This window comes from Camelus dromedarius, chromosome 13 (assembly GCF_036321535.1).
Source record: "Camelus dromedarius isolate mCamDro1 chromosome 13, mCamDro1.pat, whole genome shotgun sequence".
Classification (NCBI taxonomy): Eukaryota; Metazoa; Chordata; class Mammalia; order Artiodactyla; family Camelidae; genus Camelus; species Camelus dromedarius.
The window spans coordinates 59,105,200-59,126,863 of record NC_087448.1 but is presented as its reverse complement, the minus strand read 5'-3'; the positions used below and the strand labels follow the sequence as shown (position 1 = coordinate 59,126,863).

The window sequence follows — 21,664 nt, the reverse complement described above, 5'->3', positions numbered from 1 at the left end:
TACAGCATAATGTTTCAGTCATGTATATACATACATATATTCTTTTTCATTATAGGTTGCTACGAGATACTGACTCTAGTTCCCTATGCTATACAGTATAAGCTTGTCGTTTATCTATTTTATATATAGTAGTTAATATCTGCAAATTTCAAACTCCCAATTTATTGTTTCTTATCCCCTTTACCTGCTGGTAACCATAAATTTGTTCTCTATGTCTGTGAGTCTGTTTCTGTTTTGTAATTTCATTTGTGTCTTTTTTTTTTCAGATTTCACATATCAAGTGATATCATATGGCATTTTTCTTTCTCTTTCTGGCTTACTTCACTTAGAATGATGATCTCCTGGTATCCATGTCGCTGCAAATGGCATTATTTTATTATTTTTTATGGCCAAGTAGTATTCCATTGTATATATCAATACCACAACTTCTTTATCTATAAGATGAAGCCAACTTTGAGATGGACAATACCTTTGAGCCCTTGGATTAGTTAAGTCTGAAGCTCACTTTGGCTCTGGCTTTCCTGTAATAAGAGATCCTAAACGTCTTCTTTGTTTAAGAAGATATTTGTAAACTAAAGCTAAAGCATCCTAATTCATATACAACAAAATGAATGTTGAACTAAATTCTAGCAGAGTGCAAAAAATTAATTTTCTATATACATTAGGGCTTTTTTTCCCCAAAGTATGGTCACCTGAATCACCTGGGATACTTGTTTGAAACACAAATGAGAGATTCATAATATCTGAGGCATAGAAACTAAAAATCCACCTTCTCAACCAGTCAACCTCTACTTCTAGTGCTAATGGTTGGGCACCGCTGCCCAGGCGAGCTCTACAGTTTCAGTGGGGATTTAGAAATTCATCAGGCAGTCTGTTTTTAAATTCGTGTTTCCTTGTTTTAAACATGTGCGTATTCACATTTGCTCCTTGCTTCTTCATAAATAAGTGTGATCTGAAGGTAAGCTGAGGAACAGTCTTTGATTTGTAAAAGTGGGTATTTTTGCAAAATCGCTTCAAGGCTCAGCACTAGATAAAACATGAGACAATGCTTGAAAAAAATCATCAACAGCCTTATAAAACTGTTTTCAGTGCCTGTAAAACAAATTCTCCCCCAGTCACCTTTCTAAGGAAAGGAGGCATTAAAAAAAAAAGTAGATTCTATTAGGTCCCTACCACGTTGTGTTACAACCACAAGTGTGAGCTTTTTATGAAGTCCCTTCCTTGCCCAACTAGTACGTCTGTTTTTGGACTCAGTTTAAATGCTCTGGGAGGCCCTTCCTAGACCCCCAAGTATTCTTACCCACCTCTGATTTGCCTACTCAGCCTCCTTCCTGACTCTTCTCCCCGCCCTGCCTGCAACCTACCTCCACGTCCCCCTAAAACACACTCACACTCACTCTTTACCTACCCACCTCCTCTACAGCCTTGAGGGCTCAGCTAAAAATAATACTTTGTTAAGAAGCCCCCAGGTGAGGTCAGGGCCCCTTGACCGTGATCTAGCAACTAAATGAAATGCCGGTCGGGTTGCTTTCAGCTACAAGAGAAAACACACTTTCAACTGTAGCCTATAAAGACATGAACTTACTGTGCATCAGCAAGGTGGGAAATTGCTAGGGCAGGCTTGCTCCAGGGACGCCTACCCACAGGCTGCTTTCTCTGCCCACCTGTGCCCCGGGAGGATGCTCCCTCCTGCCATCCCACCTGGTCAGGGGTGGCTGCCAGAGGGAGGGAGATCATGGCTTCTGGTGATCCCTTCTTCCTCAGAAGCCTCTGGAAACAACTCTCACTTCCTATCCCATGCTATTGTTAAGAGGTGGGATGACTCAGCTTAATTTACGGCGCTTTTCATCGTCTGTCACAACACCGCACAACAAGGATGACTGGATGGGGCTGCTCAGTGCAGAGTCCTGGACTGTCCTACATCTTGACCAGCTAAAAGGATTGATAAATGAGCACTTCTGGAATGAAGACATTTCTGGCATGTCAGGGAGATGCTTTGGTTGAGTTCACAGGTCTCAAGCTACAGCTCCACCATTTGTTTTTGTAAATAAAGTTTTATTGGGACAGTCACACCCATTCAGATACGAAGTGTCTTTCTTTCAGGCTACCATACGCTTGGCCGCATGGCTTGCCAAGCTGAAAATAGTCACTGTCTGACTCTGGCTTTTTACAGAAATGTTTGCCAATCACTGGCTTAGAACAGTATTTGTAAGACATATTGGAACAGTGCTGACAAGACAACCACAGTGTTTACAGTGTGTGACACTTTTTCCTTTCTAACACACCTTCCATATATATATTTATTTATATTTATATATTGCAATATATCTGCCTTTCTTGTTAGTTTTTAAGTTCCATAGTAAATAGTGTCTTTTAAAATTTGCTGTTGATGTCATATCCCCCCACACCTACCACAGGGCCTGGCACATTGTAAACACCCTCTAAATATTTTTTTGGCTGAATAATTGAATGAACGCACTCCTTAAATAATCCACCAAAGTGGAAACGAAAGCAATGATTTCTTTCGGGACATGCTCTAAAGAAAGTAATCATAGTTCAATCATGGTGTGTCAAGAAATTGACCCATATTCCACAATCAGGGGTCCATGAACCTTAATAACATTAATACTTCCCAGCCCTTGGGAGGAGGATGTGTCCACATGCTGTCTTTGAGAGGAGGCGGAAATAAGCTCAGATTCTCAGAAGTGGCAGAGGCAGGGTGTGGCCCCGGCAAGCAGTGTGAATGCTACTAAATCTGCACATCCTCCCACGCACGGGGTGGCTCCCAACCCCGGTCCCAGGCTCTCTCCCATGTCTGCTCCGTAAGCTGTGACATCACTGACCCACTGAAGTTCAGCCCTCGTCAGTGTTCTGGGCAATGGTAACACTTCTATAAAGATAGCAAACATAGGCAGTTAGGTGGGTGAGGCATGGTGACACCTCTATGCCAGATTTCTCTTTAGGTCTTCCTTCAGAAGAAAAGATCACTTGAGTCTGCAAAAATAATAGTAACTTGGATAACTAGGACTTGATAACCCCAAAATACTTCTCCAGGGAAACCAGAGCTCATTTTCTCTGTAGATGATGCCAGCATTGATTTTTTTCTCTTCATCTAATCTAAAAGGAATGTAAAAGTAAAAAGGCCAAAAATAAAACAACTCTGTAATTTTAAAACTACTAAAATGGCTTTAGTGAGTTTAATAACATAAGGAATTATTATCACTAAAGAGGCAAGTGTTTGTTTTCAAGTGCGACATTTTAACATTTAATCCTCAGTGCTGAGAAGATGTGAAAGACTGGGGTGCAGTAGTGAAAACGGCAAAAACAGGATCTGAGCTTCATTATAACCTGCTAATTAACATGGCCAGAGACCAGCAAGGACGGTGTTCTAACCAAGTTGAGGCCTGTGGGAAACAGCAAAGACTGCCTCAAATACCAGACAAAGAAAACTGCCAAACACTGTATTAAAATATCTCCTCTGGACACAGTCTGCTTTCCAAAAAAAAAAAGAAAGAAAGAAAGAAAAGGAAAAACTGGCAGTTAACTTTGTGAGTGGTTTTCCCTTCCCTGCAGGTACAGCTATCAGTGACTAATCCAGACTTACAAGAACTTCATCTTCGAGAAGGAAAGGATCCATGCAGATTGGGTGCTATTTAGAGGACCATCTCCTTTACCAGAAGAGTCAGTTTTATTATGAGGGGAGCAGGTGTTTGACCCCCATTGAGTAAAACAAAAATTGCTTCACTTTCAAATTCATAGACTTTTGTTATGAGAGCACATCTGCCCATTATCCTCAGTATCTAACAGAAAGTCTTTTTTTTCCATAGAAATTCTAACATAAAAATTTTAGCGGGGAGAGTATAGTTCAGTGGTAGAGTGCAGGCTTAGCATGCCAGAGGTCCTGGGTTCAGTTCTCAGTACCTCTGTTACTAAAGAAATGAATAAGCCTAAATAGCCTCCCCCCAAAAAATAAAACTAAAAAAAAAAAAAAGGACTCTTCAAATTTTAAATAAATAAATAAAAAGATAAAAACATTTTTAAAAAATGATTTGGGATATAGTAATACTGTTGTTAGACCAATTCCCTCAAATTTTTTTTCTTAAGACTGAAATATTTGATGTGAAAAGCAGTAAGATATTTGAGTTAGTAACTCACTATGCACTTACTGTCAAAAATTTAATCTGCCTACCCATACGCTGGGCAAAATGTGTTTGCTATCATTTGGCAATAAGTCTTTTACGGTCTCATAATCTTTGGTCTGGTTAACACCAATTTTAGAAAAACATCCTAAGAAAATAATTTGGTAAAGGGAAGACTTCAATTCATCAAACTACTCCTTAAATATATTTTATAATAACAGAGTCTGGAATAGGGAAAATGCCCAAATAGAAAGAAATAAGGAAGCGGTTAAGTAAATGTAGGTCTATCAACCAAGGGACATATTATCTAATCATTACAAATTATAATGGTGCAAACCATGTCATATTATGCAAAACATTTTTATAGATTGCTAAGTAAGTAATACACTATATCTTCAGTGAGGAATATTCAAAATTTTCTGGTTAGTAAACAGAAAAACTCAACGTGTGAACTATCACCTGTTATTTCACACCTCTCCCTGCTTCCCGGGTCTCTGGTCTCCCGTTGAGTTTTCCTCTTTCCTCCCCTGTGCTTTGCTGGACTGTAATCCTTGCCTGCACCCTGCTTCTGTCTACTGACAGGTAATCCACATGCATCATTTTGTTTAAGACCCAGCTCCATTTCCAGCCCTTTCACAAAGTTATATATTACCCTGGAGTGAAACTGCTTAAATTCCTAAGCCCTGACTGTCACTTTTTTTTTTTTTTTTATCATTTTGTTTGCTTTATCTTCTCAGATAGACTGTGAATTCCATGGAGGGAGTTATTTTTAGTGCATGCAATGTCTCATAAATATATGATTTTGAATGAATTAATCAATGAATATAAACTCCGCAGAGCAGGGATAATTTCTTTTCTGTATATCTTCAGTTCTTCCCCTACTACAGGCAAACTGTAGCATACAAACAGTTCTTCCCTGAACAACTGGATAAGTGCATGGATGTGTATTGTTACATACAACTGCGGACTTGAATACTGGGATGTGTTTTTCTTCCCCGTCCCTTTTCCACCTTCTGCTTCTAGGAGAGATCAGAAAAGCTTCTTTTTTAAAAGGTGTGCCAGTGAGAACTTACCCAAGTCAAACTGGCCAGAAACGTAGCCACAAGTCTGCCGGACTTCTTCACTGTCCCAGCCCAGAGGGTAGAGGGCACAGCCAGCACCGATCAACAAACCTGCAAAGAGAAAAGACAAGAGGGCTTTACCAGTGCCCCTCTGTCGCCCTCAATATAGGTAATGGGGAACAGATCAGTATGAGCACTATGACAAGGGAACGTGGTGTCTGCTTTTTGGAAAGCACCAGCCAAGCTCCCTTTAGCGATCTAAGGTCAGTTCAATTCCAGGAACAATTTCAAGTCTGCTTTAAAAGGGAAAAAAAAAAAATACAACAACCACCTTGACGGACAGCTCAGTTTGGGTCCAACTTCACTTTTGAAAGCATTAAAAGCCTTGCAAATCCTGTTTAGGAAGTAAAATCCAAAAGCCCTTTTAATGACTCTTGTAAAAAGCCAACCAATTCCACCATCATTCCATGTAAACAAGTAATTCAGGAGCCAGTAAAAGTGCCTACTTGGTTATGCTTCATTATTCATTAGATCATTTTTATTTTTTCTTTTTCCCCAATTTAAGAATCAAAATAGAATGTTTCAGTATCATCAAGTTTTACCAAGGGCAGAGACAGCATAAAGATTTTCACGGCCCACTTGGGCACACTGATGGAACCTGCGAACTGGGCTCCGGTTACCAGGCTCCACTGAGGAGCTGACGATCGCGAAGGGGCCCCGCGTCTGGGAGATGCTCTACAACAGACGCTTGCCGTTATCTCAGCTCTTCCTGCAGCGAAGACCAAAAGGTCTGATGTTTACACTGAAGAAAGTGACGGGTTTTATCTGAATATAAATCAAGTTATCAAGGCAGCGCACCCTGACCAGACAACTTTGGATTGGCGAGTCTGTAGTTGGGCATCGAAGCCTCATACGGTTTAACGGGAAGCTGAATGAGACCGAAGCACTCCCCACTCCAAACGGAGGGCTCGTCTGGAAGCAACGTCTTGTCCCGTCCATCAGCGGTATTATCACCACCCTAAGTCCCACGGGGGTGCTGAGCCAGCAGGACCAACGCTTACACAGTCTGATTGTCTGAGGGGCTGCGGTTAAAGGGAGCTATAGGAGGGCGGCCCCTAAATAAGAAAATCCATGAATATGGTAATATAGGGGCAGAACGACAAGGCCCCCGAAGGCACCTTCAGGATTTCTGGATTGAGTCTCTTCCTGACCTCCCTTTGCTTCTCCCCTTCCCCGCCCCACCAGATGACTTGAGTCGTTGTAACCCATACAAATTGTCTGTTTCCTCTCAGGCGTCTAAGAAGAAGCCGATTCCACCACCCCGCCCCCACCTCCATGCTGGCTGTATGGAGAGATTCCCCCAGGAACTGACACACATTCCCCCCTCTGCTGCTTCTCCCTCCAGTCCATCCCTGGGGCCACAGGAAAACGAGCATCTAATGCCGAGGGGCTGTGATCCCAGGGAATGCCCCGTGAAGAATCACGGCAACAGCGAATCACAAATTCCAGGATGCCTGGGTGCAACTGGATAAATGTGAATTGTGTTGAGGCTGAAGGATAATTCAGAAAGCAATAGCATGAGGGTTGCTGAAAAAGCAAACGCCCCAGTGACTGGTTTCCTTTGGCTTTTCGCCTTAGGATAGAATTTACAGCATTCCAAAGACAATTCCGAACTAGTTTTATCCACCATCAGGTAAAGAGAGAATTAATGAGGATGCCAGAGTTTGTGTAAACTGAATTCCATGAATGTTTAATAAATAATGTGGCATCATTTCCATGATACTCAGTTCTGAAGCTAATATGTGACACCACTTTTTGAGAGCTTGTGAGCAATTTTTAAACGATGGCACAGGCAGAAAGACAGATAGAAAATGTTCAAGGATAAGAAAAATGAAAAATAGCAACAGTTAAGCCATCAGTATTCTCTTTATCTGCCAGGCAAACAAATAAGAGACAATCTTATTTGCTGAAGTTCTTCTCAGTATGGCAGGAAAATGGGTGTCAGGTGTTCATGAAAGCACCTGCTTTGGTCCAGTACGAGGAGCCCAGCATTCTGGGAAGACTAAATAGAGAGGAACTGGTAAATGCGTGTCTAAGGAGCAAGCAGACCTTGCTTGAACTGGTAAAACCCTTGGCAGTCAGGGTTCTTTTGTAGAACACTGGCCTGTCTTTGTAACACTATGAAATGCGGATTCAACCATATAAATTAGCAATAATGTTATACATAGGAAATCTGTGTTATGTGTAAGAATTTAAAAAAAAATACTACGAGCACATGCTCACATTTTGAAAAGTGCTCCGTGGAGGGCAGCTAGCTTATCCGGATTTTTACTTGATTTTATTTTTTAGGGGGGAGGTATTAGGTTGGTTGGTTTGTTTATTTATTTATTTCTAATAGAGGTACTGGGGATTGAACCCAGGACCTCGTGCATGCTGAGCATGAGCTCTACCACTGAGCTCTACCCTCCCCCAGTCTGGATTTTTATATTAATATTTATGTAGTCTTTGTTTTGTCATCTGCTAGTATTTGCTAACAGTAAAGAGACTGCAGATTCTGAAGATCTGGGAAACATTTGTGGGAGAAAAGTGCAAGTTTGCCAACCGATCAGGCTAAGTGGTGGTTGCAGTGACTGGATTCTGTAGGCAACCATCGGTGGCCTCCCCACTACCTTGCTCCTGTTGTGCATTAAGGTCAAAGCAAGTCTCACCAATGACCAATTCTCTAAACTCTCTCCAACTCCATCAGATAGTCACTCCTAACAAGTACCTTCAACACACACTAAACACAACAATATTCAGACAGTCGGATCAGGGACACTTCAGGTTGGATCAGATAGTATCTTCTATTTAGTGAAATGGAAGCCAGCACAGGAGTAGAGTTCTAGACCTGCAAGGACCAATGCAGTAGCCACGAGTGACGTGTAGTATTTAAATTTAAGTTAATAAAATTTCAATAAAACTACATATCCAATTCTTCGATCCCTCTAGCCACATTTCAAGTGCCTAATAGCCACACAGTGCCGGTGGCTGCCATATTGGACTGTGCAAATACAGACCATTTTCATAATCACAGTAAGTGCTATTGGAGAAGGTTGTTCTAGGTCTAAGACATCACTTCAAAAGGATGCTGGTGGAGGGGAACAAATTTTGCCACTCCAAAATGTCTCTTTGCCATGTGGGTTATTTTGAGCTTAAAAACAATAAAGACACAAAAGATTCGGGAAGGAAGTTTGACCTTCCCCCTAACTGCCTAAAAGAATGTAGACAGAGGGCCTGTTCCAGGAAGAGCTATTACAAGGACACCTACAAAGAATATGCATGGGCAGGTGTGGTGGGGGAAGCTCCCCCAGGCAGGGCTTAAAGATCAGAGTCCACTCTGTGTCCCACTGTTCCCGCAGGTCCCAGCAAACAATTATTTACCAAGCATTTGCCTTTCCATCTCCAGGTAAAAATTACCTTCCTCTCCTTTGAAGTCCCAAAGTACTAACCCTCAACATTCTTTGTCTTTAGCTGAAGATGCTATTTAAAGTGAGTGAGGGTTTTGATGTTTTGGTGAGTTACTCAGTTTTTTCTGAGGCTTTCCCCTGCACACATGTTATGAGACTTCTGTTTGATTTTTCTCCTCTGACTCTGTTTCATGTCAAGTCAATTTAATTCTTAGACAAGCCAGAAGAACCAAGAAGGGTGGAGGAGAATTTCTTCCTCCCCAACACCGGGCTGGCCACCTTTTTACACCCTATGCCTGATGCTGCTTGTTAACATCAAAATCATCCTTACTCTTTTAGATTCTCCCTTTCTAGGTGGGGCTAGAAGCCAGGAAACTACATTTCAAAAACTCTCCTGCCAGCAGAAGTTCTGGCTCATAGTCTGTCGATGAGAAGGTAAAAGGGAGGGATAAACCAAATTCCCATCGGCAGCTGCAGCCAGGGGCATGCCTTTCTGCAGAAAGGAGACACAAGATTTGGGGAGTGGCTTCCAGGCATCCCCCTGCAGCCTCACCCACTAAGGGCAGATCATCAGCTGTCCTTACTTTTAATCCCTGCACTTCCTGATCGCCTGAGTTCTTCCCTGATCTTCACCTCCCCAGACCTTCTAATAGGTCCATGCAGCTTCAAATCCCTGGACTATATCCCTCCTACTTGAAATACCTAGAGTGGTCTCTTTTACTGGCCAATCCCTGGCTGGTACATGCCCTAGTTGTACAAGGGCCAAGAGGCTGGTATAAATCTATCTGTCCATTACTTAAACATGATCCATTTTCTCAATTTAAAATGATCTCTAATACAACTTATGCTAATGATTAAACCTTGGAGTTAGTACAGATAATGATATTGAAAAGCTTTGTGTTAACTGCCTTTGTAGTGTGGTCTCTGGTTCGGGAACTTAGGCTAATTAACTTCTTCTGGAGTGTGGATTTCAGAAGCGGATACTTCAAATGTTAACTAACTGCCCTTATACTGGAATCAACTAGGACTTCGTCGTCTATACTGAAGTACTAATATTGTCAACTTAGAGACAGTTAAACATAAAAGTGAGAACACCTTTTTAATGGAAGAAATCTGCCATTGTTCAGCTTTAGCAGTTGTTAAACCTTAGACCATGTTGTGGAAATCAATGTTTGATGGCAACAGAGCTGCAAAATCCCTGAATCAGGTACCATGAAGATATTACACAGTAAGCTGAGATGAGGCTCAGGGAATATTCTGGAACGCGAAGGGGCTGCCCAAATGAAATCTTAGTGACCTAATGAGTTTTTAGAGCTCTCGCTGACTAATTTGCTCCTGGGGAGTAAATGGTTTAGTTCAAATCTCTGGCTCACAAACTTTTATATTATTTACATAGATTTTCTTTATTAGATTTATAAACATTGTGGTTACCTCACGGGGCTTAATTATGTGGTATTGGAACCAAATTCCTGTTTCACTGCCGCGACAGACATGATTGGAAAAAAGTCACACGTTTTGAACATCAGTGGGGAAAGGCGTGAAAGTGAGGAAACCCGCTGTGAAGTGGGAACAACCTGAGGAAGGTGGTAACAGAGGTGGGGGGACTGGAGGCGGTGTGAGATCACTGACAGCTACCGCTCACTGGCAATTAAGAAGAAATCTATTTTTGCAATCCTAAAGACTTTGCAACTTTTAAGGGGTCATGAATAAACCACAAACTAGTGTAAATTAGTTCAGTCTTCCCGTTTTCACCGCGCACCTAGCTGGAATCAGTTACCAGGGTGCCACAGACCAGGAGGAAGAGGTCTTTTTGCAGAGGTCTTACAGATTTAGGGAGATGCTACCTCCTAAAAAGAAAAGAATAATAAGCCAAACCAATGACTCAACAGTTCTCAAATTAAAAAATAATTTTTGAATAATGCACTGTCTACTAGGTCATTTCAGCCTGAGTACCCTGGGGTTTTGGCCTCGCCCTGTTCAAGATAATTAAAATATCTGAAGAGCCAGGTCAGTGGAGTGACCTTCAAGGCTGAGACGCCTTAATGGAGAAGAGACGGCCCAGAAAAATGCAAAAAGGTAGTCCTTGGGGGCTGTGTTGTGATGCTCTGTTAACAAAGGGTCTGCCCTTCACCCCAAATGCACCTAAATCTTAGCCTGGACACACTCCGCCTGCACGTATACGCCAGTCAGGAGACAGTCCCAGTGGAAACGCTCTTCCTTTTTGAACAATGCTGGAAACACCCGCCATGATACTAATTATTTTTTAGAACGTAAGTGTGAAATCTGAAGTTCGGAAAGAGCTCAAAGTAAGAACCCGATGCTGGGAATCTTCCCTGCTGCAAAACCTTTTTCTATTCAAAGTCAGTACTTAACACTTAGCCAACGGAATATTAACATAACAATCCGGCTCCTGCCAAGAAGGCAAAACAAACCTCCAGTCAGCCAATGCCAATTACGCGCCACAGGTGGTAGGAATAGTACTTATGTTAAACTCAAGAGTCTTATTTTTTCCAGGCCACTCTTGAAGGTTTTTATGTGATCTCACTTTTTTTCCATGACTATGGCTCCCTTCTTTCCACAGTTTATTATTTTTTTAAATAGCCTGACTTTTTTCCACCTAGCGCCCTTTTAGTGGTCACACAAGGGTTTCCCATCAATTCATCTTTTATGTTTTTTGGGGATACTTTGATCCGTCCTCCAGTTCCTTTATCTTGTTTTCTGGGGCAAGCACCGAGGGAAATTGTTTTCTTCCCTTTTCTCATGAAAGCTGCTCGGTCTTGTAGCCTATTATCTGGACCTTTCTTTGGAAGAGGTTGGCGTGTTTCCCTCGCCGTCTCCTTATGCTAATTTACATACAAGACAGTCCTCCATTTTCAGGCCGTGATAACTGCCCCTTTACAAAATGTAACGACAAACTAAATCCACTGGTAGGGAGGGGACGAGAGCAAGGGCCAGTTTCAAACTCTTCAGACTTTTAACACACAATGAGTAAGAAATACTTAAGTATTCTAGAAAGAAGAGGCTTGGTTGGGCACTCGTAAGCCACATCTCCTTTCAAAATGCTTTCTGGAAACTGAGGCATAGAGGATGGAGGAGGCATGTCCGGGAACACAGAGCCCAAACCACCCCCAGGTCCCGGTTCAGGGCTCTTGTCCACCTGTGCTTATCCCAGTGCTTGGACATAAGTCCCCTCCAGGTCACACACTGCCTGCCCACAACCTGAGTTCAGGACACACATGTGCTGAATCTGACCAACACTGTGTTACACTCAGTGGGATTTTTCACCTGCAAGTCCAGATTTCTTGGCTCTCCTGGATAACTGAAAGATATACCCATACTGAGCCTGCAGCCAGCTGGCTAGAGCCAGGTCCCACTAAACGGTTCAGGTACCCTGGCCAGTCTCGAAGGCATTTTTGACTAGGGAATCAATCACAGATTCTTTGAACGTATCTTGAATTTTCTCATCTCTGAAAGCTGAATCCCTTCCCTCTGAGACACTTACCTGTGCTCAGGCTCCAAGAACATACTAGCTGTTAAAGTCTAGAAAACTGAACACGCAGCTTGTCCTGGCCGGGCGTTCCTCGTCCCCGTGGGCTCCCACCAGGACCCACTCTGTACCATTTATTTGGGCTTACCACCTTCCACTGCAGTATAACATAAAATGTAACATAAGTATTACATCTCCTGGAAGCCCAGGGTCTCTACGGTAAGTTTACTTGCATCCAACTCACTGCTTCATGCTATTGGTTAAATATTAAATAGTTGCGACACTATTTGCTCAGCACTTACAAAAGCTCTGGACTAATTATATAATCGTTAGCTAATAGCTCATATAAAATATATAACTGCCTTCATGGAGCAGAAGAGGAAGGTGAAACTCAGAGAAGCAGGAGTGTACTCATGGAGTTACTAAGTGGTAGATCCAGGGACTTACTTCCAGGCTAATCGGAGCCAATTCTCTGAACCTCTACCTTCTAGCGTCCCCCCAAATCCCAAAGTGTTCCCGGTCCCGGCTCTGACCTGACTTCCTATGTTCATACGTGTATGGAACCCTGTGTATAAATGGAGAAGTAGGAATGGGGCGGGAGAGAGACTTCAAGTCACCATTTCTCTGCGATTGACTCTGCTTTGGTGACCAGGAACACTTCTACTGCTGCCTAGTTCCAGAGACAAGGGATGGGCTCCTGGGGACCCTACAGATTCCCCCTCCTCTGCGTGCCAGTGAGGGAGCAGCTGGATGTGAATTCTAGCACACAGAGTTCTGCCCACAAAGAGCATATGGAGACATGAAGATGAAAAACGATTTCCTCGTCATCAGAAACTGAGCCAAGGAGAAAGCATATCTTACCACAACGTTAAAACATAACATAGAAACAAGACTACTTCTGAACTATCAGAAATAGTTTTATAAATCACAATAAGACGATTTCTTTGCTGAAAAAAAACATCCTGCAGAAGAGAACATACTTTAGGTTTTCTTAAAATATTTTCAGGAATGGCTCCTTGATTCTCATTTCTTCTCCTTTTCCAGGTTCTCCAGCATAAGACACAAAAGACACATGCAGGGTCAGGCACCAGAATATTCACTGGCTCCTCAGCTCAGAGAGAAACTTCACAAGCTAATCTCAGCCATGACTGACTTGTCTTTGCTCTTTCTAGAGTCCTAGGCAACAAGCACTGACAGAAACAAATAAAGTTGTTTAAAACAATGAAACTTTGGGGGAGATGTCACTTCTATGGGACAGTTTTCTGGTAAATTACATCTGATTGACAGCAACATCTTTGTAACCCTGGTAGTTAAGAGCACCTCAGATCCACTGTTTCAACACTTTAGGTTTCTGTTTTCCTTATCTGTAAAATGGGGGGAAGCCTCCCTCTCGCGGTTATTGCAAGGATCGCAGGCTGGAGTGCCTGAAAGGAAGTGGGCTCAGTATTCCCAGGAAGAGTTCCATGAATGGTTTCTACTGCTGAGCTTTGGACTTTGGGGGGCACGTAGGGAAGGGTGGTGGATTCGGTTCCAGACCACGTGTGTTTGCACTTCTCTCAGAGAAGGTCTTCTTCTTAGGCGGAACGCAGGGAGGACTCCAGCAAGGCTATTCCGGGAACCATGAGCAATGAGCGCTTGCCCCAGCAGTCACATTAGCCACGCAAACCTCAGTAAGCACGGAGGGAACAGCTGCCGCCTGCGGACCTCACCCTTAGGTAGGTGATCCACACACGGCTACAAAGATAATAATACTCGTGTCTGTTCTGCCATTTTTTTTTTCTTTTTACATTTAAAGGCACTGCGATCTTTCTGTGAGGCAGGTGGAGCCAGAAGTGACGTCCCCAGTTGGCTGGGATGGAGTCACAAACAAGAGGGGAGATCTGAGCGTCAACAAGGGGTTATGGTAACCAGAGGCAGATCCGGGGCAAACTCAGCTTTCCTGTGATAGAAGTTCCATTTAAAAAACCCGTTTCAGTTCGAACATAACAAGATTTAGGAGGAAGAGCAAAACCTCTCTCCCCTCTAGTGTCCTTAACCAATACATCAAGTGCCCAAGACTGGAGGGTTTCTGTGCTTCCCAGCCCTGTTCACTCATTTCTACTGGACTTAACAAAAAAGCTTCAGGGTCAAGACGTGACTTATCTTCTTAGTTATTTCTAAGGCCCTTAAGTATGTGAATCAGGGACCCCTTGACAACACTAAAGTAAGATGCCAGGCACTTTTTTTTTTTTAAGTAGTAAACTCTACATGTGATGCCGTTAATGGTTAGTGAAAGGCTTTCTGCAAGCTGACATTGTGGAGACCCCTGGGCAGCCTGCAGCCTGCCCCAGCGAGCCTCCGGATGCCTCGAAGCTGCAGAAAATGGGAAGAGTGTTTAAAATACTTTTGAAAATGTAACGCAGAGGCTGCCAAATGAAGATCCTGTGTAGTAATGAACACAAGTCTATCGTGCACTCATCCGCCACTTTTCCTTGAAGTTCTAGATATTCTTTTTATTATACATCTTTTTTTAAATAAAAAAAATTTTTAATTGAAGTATAGATTTCTATACAAAAAAAAATGAAAGCATGAGGTTGCCTGGATTTTATCTTGACCAATTACCATAGCAGAAGCGAGACTTAAATCTAGGTCTTTACAGCTGATTTTGAAGCCATAGTGAGAACCAAACGTCACACAGGCTTCACACACTCGGCCACAATGTCGTGGGGCGATTCAGAGCACAGCCTTGGAAGTCTGCCCACGTTCTCTTCTGGCTTTGGGGTCCTGAGTAACTTTCTTGTCTTTCTCTCGGACATGTTTCCTCAGCAGTAAACAGGAGTAAAAGCCACATTACAGAGCTGCTGTAGGGATTATTTACACACACATGCATGCACACATATACAAACGTGCCACGCATATGCACGTGAATGCACACGTACACATGTACACAAGTCCTACAATTATATACAGCTGATATTAGTATTGAGCATAACATGTATGAATTATACATGCACATATATATATCTATAGACTAGAATTATATAAGACATTTGTAACAGATTTCACCTAACTTCTAGCTTAGGATATATATATTCTTTCCCCTACCTACATACTTATAAGGCACATTTTTCACCACTGAAAAATTAGAGAGCATGAACATACCATAACGTCATTCATGGGTGCCATTAATGAAGTGGTACAGGTGGTTAACGTACTTAAAACAGGCATTTTCTTTTAAGATTTTTTTTTTCCTTCATCCACTTTCTGGGACATTAGGAAAGAAAAACCTCATCTATTTTCTTCAGTTCTTTTTAAAATACCATCAATCCCTCTAAAAAACAGCAAAGCCATCTGGAATAGCTGACAGACAACAATTTGGAAGCAATTTCTTTCAAGACAGCTATAACGATTTTCCTTTTCTGTTTTCTTTTCCCTCTTGAAATGTCAAGGATAACTGAAACTTTTTACTTTTCCATCTGTGATTTACTGATCGGTCCCAGACAAGTTTTGAAAGTACTCGAGAATTTGTTTCCAGTCAGTCCAATATGTTTTTTCTTTAATTTTAATTCAATTTTTAAAGTTCTATACTTTGTCACAAGTGTTTCTTTATATTTAAAGATATAAAATACTTAAAAACATACATTGAAATGTGATTACAAAGTCTTTTCACAATGAGAAAAAAATACTTTAAGTATTTAAAATACTATCTTAAGCAGTCATGATGAAATCACTGGTATCATTTTCAAATAGATTATCCTAAGAAGTATATTAAAATAAATGAAAAAAAAAACCACAAAATGCAAAGCATTACTGAAGAGAAAGAAAGAGGCTGGAGGAATAACTCTCCCAGACTTCAGACAGTACTATAGAGCTACAGTCATCAAGACAGCATGGTGTTGGTACAAAAACAGACATATAGACCAATGGAACAGAATAGAGTGCCCAGAAATGAACCCACAAACTTTGGGTCAACTCATCTTCGACAAAGGTGGCAAGAATATACGATGGAATAAAGACAGTCTCTCCAGCGGATGGTGTTGGCAAAACTGGACAGCAGCATGTAAGTCAATGAAGCTAGAACACTCCCTTACACCATACACAAAAATAAACTCAAGATGGATCAAAGACTTAAACGTAAGAGCAGATACAATAAACTTCCTAGAAGAAAATACAGGGGAAACATTATCTGACATACATCTCAAAAATGTTCTCCTAGAACAGTCTACCCAAGCAATAGAAATAAAAGCAAGAACAAACAAATGGGACCTAATTAAACTTACAAGCTTCTGCATAGCAAAGGAAACTGTAAGTAAAACAAACAAACAAAAAACCTATCGAATGGGAGAAAATTTTTGCAAATGAAACCAACAAAGGCTTGATCTCCAGAATATATAAGCATTTCATACGACTTTATAAGAAAAAAACAAACAACCCAATCCAAAAATGGACAGAAGACCTAAACAAGCAATTCTCCAAGACATACAAATGATCAATAGGCACATGAAAAAATGCTCCATATCACTAATTATCAGAGAAATGCAAATCAAAACTACAATCAGGTATCACCTCACACCAGTCAGAATGGCCATCATTCAAAAATCCACAAATGACAAATGCTGGAGAGGCTGTGGAGAAAAGGGAACCCTCCTACATTGCTGGTGGGAATGCAGTTTGAAGCCACTGTGGAAAACAGTATTGAGATTCCTCAAAAGACTAGAAATAGACTTACCATATGACCCAGGAATCCCACTCCTGGGCATATATCCAGAAGGAACCCTACTTCAGGATGACACCTGCACCCCAATGTTCATAGCAGCACTATTTACAATAGCCAAGACATGGAAACAGCCTAAATGTCCATCAATGGATGACTGGATAAAGAAGAGGTGGTATATTTATACAATGGAATACTATTCAGCCATAAAAACCAACAACATAACGCCATTTGCAGCAACGTGGATGCTCCTGGAGAATGTCATTCTAAGTGAAGTAAGCCAGAAAGAGAAAGAAAAATACCATGTGAGATCACTCATATGTAGAATCTAAAAAGAAAAACAAAAACCAAACAAACAAAGCATAAATACAAAACAGAAATAGACTCATAGACAGAGAATACAAACTTGTGGTTGCCAAGGGGGTGGAGGGTAGGAAGGAATAGACGGGATTTCAAAATTGTAGAATAGATAAACAAGATTATACTGTATCACACAGGGAAATATATACAAGATCTTATGGTAGTTCATGGAGGGAAAAATGTGACAATGAATATATATATGTTCATGTATAACTGAAAAATTGTGCTCTACACTGGAATTTGACACAATATTGTGAAATGATTATAAATCAATAAAAAATGTTAAAAAAAAACCCCACAAAACGGATAAATGTTGCATCTCACATTGCAGAATTAGCAGAAAGCAGAGTCAGGAATTCTCATTCTTAGCCTGCTGATACCTGATTATGAATTTTACACACAGACTTTAAAACTGAACACCAGATATATCCCTGGGGCCCACTGAGATATATTTAGGAATATATTTATATATAGTGTATATATATACATTTTTGGTAGAGAAAACAATACTAACTGATCTTTGCTTCATTAATTGAGCTGGTGGGCTTTGGGTTTTGTGCAAAGCCTGGGGCTTACACGGTGGAGGAATGAAAAAACTGAAGATGGTTCATTCCTTCTAGCATCTGAGAGGAAGAAAAGTAACACAGAAATAGTATTTCAAGCTTGTACTTGTGTGATATTAGCAGCAAAACCAACAGTTACCATAGAAATTGGTTAATTTTCTGCTGGAAACGAGAAGGTGGCCCTGGAAGGATAAATGGGGTCCTGATGAGCCGATGAAGTCCTCCCAGGTGAAGAAAAGAGGCCTGGAGATGGGCACGTACAAGGCAGGCTGGAGGAAAGTGAAAGGGACGAAGTAGGGGACCAAGGAACAGAGGAGAGTCATGGCCAAGTGGTTGGGATGGTCAGTGACCCTTGAGAAGGTTGTTAACTCTGGGTCAAGGAAGGTGGTCTTTATTCAGTGGGCAAAGGGACTCTAATGTTTATGAACTGGGTTCTCAAATGTAAGAGTTGAAAGGGACCCTCAGGATGATCCAGTTTAGTGCTTCTCGAAATCTGCCATCAAAATATTGCCCAAGAGGAAGAGGAGTGAATTTCACACCTTACAGAGCTGGGGTCCTCCCCGGGTCAGTCCTCCTCTGGAATGGGTCTGCCTTACTTCGCCTTGAGAAATTATTTTGGGATTTTCCATTCTGCTCCACAGATAGCTTTACTCTTTTGTATAAAAATACTTTCTCCATAATGGAGTTGGAGTACATTGGATGTTCCAGTAAGATATTTGGGGTTCATCCCGTGGCTTCACCTATGTGTAGCACCCTCTTGTCTTTTGGTATATCATATGAAGAGCTCAGTCTTAGAAGAATGAATCTATGAATCCAAGCTCCAGCTCAGAAAGATGAAGGGACAGTAAAGGAATCAGAAATGAAACGCTCCAATTTACAGCTAGTAAAGGACTCGGAAGTGGAGCATCCCCTGTCCCTCTGTCCAAAGCTATCTCTGCAACACCACGCTGTCACACAGAGAAGAAAATACCTGGGCTGCCACCTGGGCACAGGGCACAACACATTCCACAAGGCTCAGAGGTGGCCCACTGCTACCCAACGAGTGAGATTCGGGCTTCCCCAGTTGGTCCCATGGACCCCATCACGCCCTACCGTTCCAGCCGCAGCTCCCCACAAGCCTGCAAACAGAACGGTCTCCAGGATGTGAAAGGCGTGGCTTAGATCAGCTTCCTCCAAGGGAACTATCCCCAGCATCGAGATGTCTAGCTTATTTAAGGCGAGAGAACAGAGCCTCAGATAAATGCCTCCTTTCCCGAGCAGAACTGAGCAGCTGCTCGTCAAAGGCTGTCAAGCATGATTTGTACGACCCAGGGCTTCATGGGAGGCATAAAAAGAAAGATGACAACATCATGTTTATCTCCATCTCATTGCTGGTTCTGGCAATAGTATTACAGTCAGGCAGGCTGAGTCCAAACAATTTTCTAAAAATATGGATCAGCTGAGACCACTGAAAGCCTCCTTTTATGGAGTTAACGTGAGCTCTTTCCCCTTGGGCTGTTTTGTGTATTCTTTCCCAGAGCCTGCTCCTTCCGCAGCATCCAGCCATCTGAAATACACAGTTCTTTCTCCTTGCCAGGGGATCACAGCCTCCCAGACTGATAAGCAAGCCTGCATTCTTCCCAGGAGCCTGGGTAGCTATTCCGGAGGGCTGCATCGTTCAGGGTGGGTTGTGGTATGAGCCTCGTCAGTTTCCGGTGCGGGGTAATTGGTTTTGCTGGTGGAGCTGGTGCTGCCTGGCAGGTGGGACTGCCAGGGAATCTGTTTGTTCCAATCCTTCCGAGGATGAGTTTCCACTTTCCCAATTTGTATTAGAGGAGAGAGTTCGATTCTAGAGGGCGAACTGAATGCCACGATGTTATACGGATGTTCAAATTTAGGGGGAAAGAAAATCAACCCTTCATCTGTATTAAGCTTCTCACCTGACTCTCTTTGAAGGGTGGCTGGTGACAAGGCTGAGGTGACACTGGAGGACATTTGCTTTCAGTATAGATTCCCTTTCACTTCTCTTAAAACCCATAAACGAAGGCAATGCAATTGCTTTCAAATAAGCTCTAAAAACAGACTATTTTCAGAATGTATGCTCCTTAAAGCTGCCTGCTGTAAAGGAATGGGATTTTACTTGAGAAAGGAACCCAGTGCAAATCTAGTTCCACAGCTTTTCAGCTGGGGCGGGGCTGGGGGCTCTCTGTGGTTGCTAAAGGGCAAGTGCACAGGTGGGAAGCGGTAAGGAGTCCTGGAGAGGTGGAGAGCCTAGAGTCCCCGGGCTCTGACCTGAGCTCATACCAGGCTTTTTTGTGATATTTTATAAGAGGGAAAGGTTCAGCTCCTTAATATTTTTGAAACTCCCCTAACCAGGTGTTATGGATTGAATTATGTCCCCCCTTCCACAGAGAGATGTGTTGAGGTCCTAACCCTCAGGACCTCAAAATGTGATGTAATAAATTAAGATGAGGTCATCCTGGAGTACAGGGTGCCCCTAATCCAATAACACTGGTATCCTTATAAGAAGACGGCCATGTGAAGACACCCAGACGCAGAGGGAAGACGGCCACTTGAAGATGGCAGCTGAGTCTGGAGTGATGCTGTCAGGAGCCAAGAAACGCCTGGCGCCATCTGAAGCTACGATGAGGCAAGGAAGAACTCTTCTGTAGAACCTTTAGAGGGGGCATAACCCAGCCGACACCTGATTCCAGACTTTCAGCTTCCAGAACTTCAGCAGAATGAACTTCTCTTGTTTTAAGCCACCCAGCTTGTGGTGCTTCTTCACAGCAGCCTCAGGAAACCGATACACCTGATCAAAAATATTTTCTTCTCTCAGTTTCATTTTCTTACTCTATTAGGCAATATGTTGATAAAGGAAAATGCACTAAAAGAAACAAATAGAAAGTTTCTCAGTTTACTAACAGCCTGCCCCTCACCCCACCCCCATCCCTTGGGTCTCTTAAGAAAACACATCCAAGAAGAGACACACACAGAGGCTCTGGTTTCTCCAAGCACGATGCTGAGGTTCAAAGAGGCAGACTGCACTCAGATGCCGCGTGGAGCACCATCAATCTCTGCCTTACCACTGGTTTAAAGAACGAAGGTCGATCTGGGATCGTCATCTTTATAACCTGGCGGAAGCATAACTTACACATCGGACGCAGCTAACCAAGCGTGCCTGACATGTGAGATGCAAGCTGCGTCATCATAATTTATATTTAAATAGCTCCTTTCACCAAAGGGCTCGAAGGAACTTACAGACTTTTACTTAATTAATCCTTGCAAGCCATCCATGAAGAGGGTAATGTCAGGTCGTATATCCCCCTTTCCTCTGGCATCTCAGGGCTTGGCTTCTTTTTCTCCTCTATATTCTTGTTTTCAGGATCGTGAAGCTTCCCTTCCCCCAAATGCAGACTTTTATTCTGAAGCTGATGCTCATATTTCCATATAACTATTTCTGGGAGCTCCTGGTTGGAAGAAAATTATCCCCACTTCCTGCCTCCCCTCCCCCGCCTTTTTTGGGGGGTTGCTTTGAAACGTCCAATCTATTTCAGAATTACCATTTACTTTAAGCTTTCACTCTTGAATTATCTTGAGGTCTAGGAGACTTAAGTGTTCATGAACGTGTGTGTGTGTGTGTGTGTGGATCTGCAGGAGGGGGACAGAGAGAGAGAGAAAAGTAATAGCCCTTGCCAAGTGGCATTAAAATGCCATAAAACGTGTTCCAGGGGTGGAGGCAGGATCTCTGCATCTCAGCAGACACCTCATCATTACCCACGTTTCTCGTGACTCTTTTGGTCAGTTTTCAGATTATGTTCCACTGGAACTCCTCCCAGGGTTGCGACGGCTGGGAGACGTGGAGGAGGAATAATCACGGAAACAAAAGAAGGAAGGGCTTTAAGCCTCAAACCCTGTTCTAAACAGGGCAGCTTT

At 42.4% G+C, this 21,664-nt stretch overlaps 1 protein-coding gene across 1 annotated transcript in view; it reads right to left on the bottom strand.

The window, feature by feature from the left end:
* Positions 1–21,664, bottom strand: part of LHFPL6 (LHFPL tetraspan subfamily member 6) — a 195,500-nt gene that overhangs the window by 17,660 nt on the left and 156,176 nt on the right. Inside the window, exon 3 of the mRNA XM_031465931.2 lies at positions 5,213–5,311. Coding sequence (XP_031321791.1) covers positions 5,213–5,311 — 99 coding nt within the window. The remainder of the gene's footprint in view (positions 1–5,212; positions 5,312–21,664) is intronic.